The sequence below is a fragment of the Euphorbia lathyris genome, chromosome 4 (assembly GCF_963576675.1).
Source record: "Euphorbia lathyris chromosome 4, ddEupLath1.1, whole genome shotgun sequence".
NCBI classification, from domain to species: domain Eukaryota; kingdom Viridiplantae; phylum Streptophyta; class Magnoliopsida; order Malpighiales; family Euphorbiaceae; genus Euphorbia; species Euphorbia lathyris.
In genome coordinates, this window is record NC_088913.1 from 55,127,808 (window position 1) to 55,133,639 (window position 5,832).

The 5,832-nt window shown below is 37.5% G+C and overlaps 1 protein-coding gene across 1 annotated transcript; it reads right to left on the minus strand.

The window, feature by feature from the left end:
• Positions 1-1,054: 1,054 nt before the first annotated feature.
• Positions 1,055-2,725, minus strand: LOC136226818 (steroid 5-alpha-reductase DET2-like). The gene is made up of 2 exons (XM_066015475.1): positions 2,285-2,725; positions 1,055-1,642 (listed from the first exon to the last, which is right to left on the minus strand). Exons 1-2 carry the CDS (start codon positions 2,606-2,608, stop codon positions 1,166-1,168), a joined length of 801 nt encoding a protein of 266 aa, XP_065871547.1. The 5' UTR covers positions 2,609-2,725; the 3' UTR covers positions 1,055-1,165.
• Positions 2,726-5,832: the final 3,107 nt, after the last annotated feature.

Genomic DNA, 5,832 nt, shown 5'->3' on the forward strand with positions numbered 1-5,832 from the left:
TCTCCCTCTAACTTATCTCTCTAAAATATCATTAACCTTTCATCATGGAGATTCAAAGGTCAGCTTTTGGAACTTCCAAAACTCTTCTTAATCCATTAATTAGTAGCTAATCCGTTAAATTGTTTTTTTCCTATTGCAGGTGATTATTTACGCACTAACCCATGGGGAAAAATCATGATTTCAATCCCTTATTATTCCATTCATGCTTCCCCTTAGAATCAACACTGGAATCGCCATTATCGTCGTCGTCTTATTCCTCTCGATCTCGCAGTCTTCTTCCATTCAACCACCGCCTGCTACTGCTGATTTTGGTTGCAAAAATATCATCCCTCCATAGGTACAGGTATGCATAAAACTTGACAATAAGACCCCAAAAACAATTATGAGGAAAAAAGGAAATCAGGGATGCCAAAATACACGAGTTTGCAACTCTTCAGACTTCACTAAAAGCCTTTACCATCACATGTCTCACTCACGATTTAATTGATTGCAGTAGATCAAAACTGAGATAATGGGTTAGTTTTGATTATCTTATTTATCAGGAAGCTACTTTTCCCTCTAACTGTGAAGACTTTGCAGACTCAAACTACTTTTCCCTCTAACTGTGAAGACTTTGCAGACTCAAGCTTTGGCAGCAATTCACAAACCACATTTTCTATGGCAATAGGCTTTAGATGATGATTGTCGCTTCCATTTATAGCCGCTTTTGAAAGAAACGCAATTTCTTGTGCATCTGAACTATTTACAAGTAGATTATTTGTATATTCTTTAATTGAAAGCTTTTAGAGAGAGAACAGTTAGAGAGCGAAAGGGAAAAATAGAAAGATTGAAAGCTTTTAGAGGGAGAAGAATTAGAGAGGGAGTGGGTTATACTTTTTTTTCAATTTGAAAGGGATGAGGGTATTTTAGTAATTCCATATTAAAGATATGAATTTTTGACTTTAAAGTGGTCAAAATGCTGACGTGGCAACGTTGACTTGCGTTGACCGGTCACAAATACCGGCTGTACACTTTAGTGGGAGGTTACCAGAAAGTTGTACACCACATATGTAAATTACCCTGAAATTTTGTGCAAAAGATTTTCTTTGCTATTTAGAATACATAAAATAGATAAAAATAATTTTAATATCATACATTTTGTATCCTATATCCTATCCTAAACACTTCAAAACACAAATGGGATAAGTGCTTTTACATTGATGGGAAAGTCTTCAAATTTGGAGAGGTACCATCTCCTAGTGGCATAACTCCTCCCCATCAAGTACAACGTTGTTCCAAGAGTGAAGCAAAATGCGTACAATGTTTGAGACATAAAAGAAACTCCCCAAAACCCTATTATCTCAAACATGTAGTGAGGGCATATTACTAACTTAAACAAACCTCCTCTTGGTACCTTATATTCTTTATCTTTATCTTTATCGCTTCTCAGTTTGGATAGGAGGTAATGATGATACAAGTTCCCACTCATTCCTATTAGGAATACCACTATTCCAGGATAACTCATATCTATTTCCGGTCCAGCATATCCTTGAGTAAGATGTTGAGCAAACACCATTGTTACAGCAGATATCAAATAACTAAGACTAATAGGAATTGCCGTTTCAACCTCCATCCCACCACTATATTTATGAATGAATACCACCTGACAAAAACATGAGTTTTAAACATAAAATTTGGTGAATAGAACATTATCTATTTTATCATTGTTCGAAATTTGTATTTTTAATAGTTCGGAAGATTTGTATGTGTGAGGTAACCATAAAAAACTATAAAACTTTATTTTAAGCTGTATAAAAATACATTTAGAAAATTTTTGTAGTTAATAAAATATAAATTCATTAATATGAATATATAATGGAATGGAGGGAATATGCTTTTGCAGTGGACATGCCTTTAAGGCTTACCAGATGTAAGCCCCTGGTCCAATATCATGGTTCTTGCTCAAATCCAACACCTTAAGCTTCACGTGTGCATGTATTGGATTTTCACGCCACCATCTCCGGACTGGGTCGAACGAAACGGAAGCTGGTGGGTCTGTAACGACCCGGTCCGAAGAGAGTGGCGCCGGGGTAGAAGACCTGGGCATGAATGAACTGAATCTAATATATGAAGACTCGTGAGACTCAAGGGGTTGGATTTGTGTCAGGTCCGACAATATCTACATTGTATTGGACAAGGGATGATACACCACATCTATACTAACCCCCCTTTCGTAAAACCGTGTGAAATCGGTTGAGATTCAGGCGAACAAAACAAAGGATTAATAAAAGAGAGAGAAGCTGACCTCAAGTATTCTTTTGAAGAAATGAAAGGTGAGAGCAGACTTAACCAACAAAGCTCTAACGCCTTCATCTGGAAAAATAGCGAAAGATGCCACGGCTGACATAAAAGCAGGTGTGTATGCAATGAGCATCCCGTTTCTGCCTGAGACTTTATGAATCTTCTTATTCTTCTTTTCGGTTTCATTGAAAAATTTGGAATATTTCATGCTGTTACCTCTAATCTCTGATAATCCTGCATTCGCCAACGAAACCAAACTCACCACAGACATGGCCGACACGAACCAATTCGAAGGAGCTGGGAACAAAAATTTCGACATGGCTTCCATTGCAATTTCGATCTGACTGTTTTCTTCTCTGATCTGAGATTTTTACCAAAACAACAAAATGAAAAGTTAAGATATGCGATCGAGATTTAAAGGAAAAAAAAACAGTTGGCGGATAGGCAAATGGTACGGTATGCATTGCAGTCTGACACCACGTCTGCATATTTGGTACCACACAAACAGTTGGGAATTTAGGGTGAAAATGATTTTCAATTTTGTCACAAACTAAGTTTATGGAATCAATTAGGTACATAATTTTAATATTTAAAATGCATAATACCCATTTAGCTCCTTAAACTAAGGCTTCAAAATTAATTAGAACTTTAAACTATCAAAATCATCAATTTAGTCTTTAAACTAACCAAAAATCATTAATTGAGTTTTTATTGTAAACAAAAAATCATCAGTTGAGGTCTTATAGAAAATCATTCGGTTGAACAGTTTCAGACCCTCTTCTCCTAACTCATTTTGAATCAACACTGAGATTATTACGGTCTATATCAAATAGTCACACTTTCTGATTTTAGGATAGGATGGAGACTCAATTGATGATTTTTGTTTAGTTCAGGGACTCGATTGATGATTTTTATAGTTTAAGGTCCTAATTGATTTTGAAGCCTTAATTGAGAGAGCCAAATGTATATTATGCCCATTTAAAATTTAATTTGGACTTGATTGATTATAGGGTAAATTACAAAACTGACCCAATTTAAATATCCATTTACATATTTAGACTTGTTATACCATCCACATTTAGCCATTTCTTCTTCTTCTTCCTCTTCCTTCTTTTTTTTTTTTCTTTATGCAAACTCTAAAGTCTATTTCTGCAAACTCTAAGGGTTTTTTTTTGTGTGTGAATTCATTGAAAGATGGTAAGTATCAAACTGTTATCTACAATTTTGTTTTTGGGTTAGGGGTTTTTTTTTTGCTCGTTTTTTATTTAGAGTTTAGGGTGTTTTTATTGTTTTTTGATGACATGTCTTGCATGAATGTTACTTTTTATGTATATTTTGCTTAATGTACTGGAAAATAGCCCTATTTGAACATAAGGAGTGTTATCTCGAAGGAAAACAACTTCACGGTTATGAGTTTGCTTCGCGGTTGTCCCAAACTGCGAAGCAAAATCATCGCAAAGTTCTTCAACCACAGAGCAAATTCATGACCGCGAAGTTGTTTTTTCCTTCACAGTTGAGTAAAATTATGAAGTTATTGAGTGACCCGCGGAGTCGCAGGTTTACTCCTTCACAGTTCCACTGTCACATTCGTGTCTAAATTTTTAAATCTTTATTTTTTTATGTATTATGAATTTAAATATATTATTGGATTTAAATTAAAGTTTCGAGGTGTAAATTAAAAGTTTTGGATAAATTTTATAATAAATTATAGATTAAAAGGATCAAAATAAATAATTTACAAGTTAAATATTGATTTGAACAAAAACAAAACAATTACTTAAAAACAATTAAATAATTTATAAATTTTATATATAAATGTGCAAAAGATATTAGTCTTAACATGTGTCTAATCCATGTCATTAAAATTATAAAAACAAAATATGTGTCTTATTTAACTAATGACATGTTAACTTGAGGAAAAATCCTTGATCGGAGCACTTCCCTGTGAGGCGCCGTTGGGATCGGCCGGGGACACTCCGATGCCAAAGTCAGTAAGATGGATCAAGGAAACCAACGGAATTGACAAGAATTGTGAGAATGTGTGTGTACCTTGATAACCTAGGGGATCATGCTATATATAGCTGGGAAGTTGTAACCTTCAGGTAACTATAAAGTCTCCATTAATGCCTCATTAATGGCGGTTACGGGTTATTCTGAATCTGGCGGATTAACTAATTAATAACTCATTAATGATCTTTTATGGCCGAGTCGGCGACCAGCCGTTATAGAGGCAAATGGAGAGATTCGCCTTATAGGTCCGCCGGCGGATCTCTCTGAGCTGATCTGGGGAGATCCGCCAACCAGCTTCCTTTTGGAGACCACTACGCGGCGTACTTTGACGTGAATATCCCTTTTGGTCCTCAGGATAATATCTCAATGTTATCAGAAGCCCCCCCCCCAAATGTCCTTAAAGTCCTTTAGGGCTTTTGAACTTCCGCGCGCCGTCATAAACACTTGCATTAATGAGCACATTGTTTAATGCCATTGGATGATTGACACGTGTAGTGGACACACTGTTCCAGGAAGAAGAAAACTTCTTTCTTCTTCTTACGCTTTCTCTTTCTTCCTCATTTCTCCATTTTTCTCCTGCGCTCGAAGCTTTTCTGGGATTTCTTCTGGGTTTTGCACCAAGCTTCCGATTTCTCATGTAAGTTTATTTTCTTTTCGCTTTAACTTTTTCTGGATGTTTAGAAGTTCGTCTTCATCTTCTAGATCAACTTCAGAACTTTTTAATTCCTCTCCTCCTCCTGAAATTGAAGTAGATTTTAGCTGGACTACCTCGTCGTCGGAGAACTCCCATTCTTCCGAGGACACGGTTAATTCCGATTTAGCTGAGTTTGATAACTCGACGCGTAATTATTACCAGACTCGTTCCACTAGGAATCCCTATCTTTTTACTTCTATCTCCGGTGCTGTTCCGGCCGGTGACCCTAGGTGGTTCCGGGGATCAATGGCCTCTTCTTCGATTCCTCCCAAGAAAAAGAATCCCCGAGCGGAGTCCACTCCGTCTCGCATGAATGCCGCGGATCTAGCGAATCTGGCGGATCGCTTTCCCTGGATCAAAAATTATGAGACCCAGCTCGCCGCATCTCATCAACGTCCTTCCTGTCCGCCTAGCGGCTTCCTCACAGTGTATAGTAGTCATGTGGAGAGAGGGTTCCGACTTCCTCTTCCAAAGATGATGGCAGACATCCTCTCTTACTTTGACATCACAGTCAGCCAGCTACATCCTAACTGCTGGTTGGACATCGCTTTAGACTGCTACCTTGCCTCGAATTTAGGAGTTGTATACACGGGCCGTATCTTTAGAGCTTTTCACAAACCCTCAAAAAGGAAGTCCGAATCTTATCTCACGTTCGCCAAGTTCGGAATTTATTCGCCTTTTAGCGAAAAAATGTCTAATGTTCATTGCTGGGATGAGAAATTCTTCTACGTGAAGATAAAGGATGGCGAACCATTGGGCTTTCCTTCAGTCTGGAATCCCAGGCCGCTACATATGGCGGGTGACATGCGAATTTTAACGAACAGTGATGAGGAGGTGGCGGAGCTCAT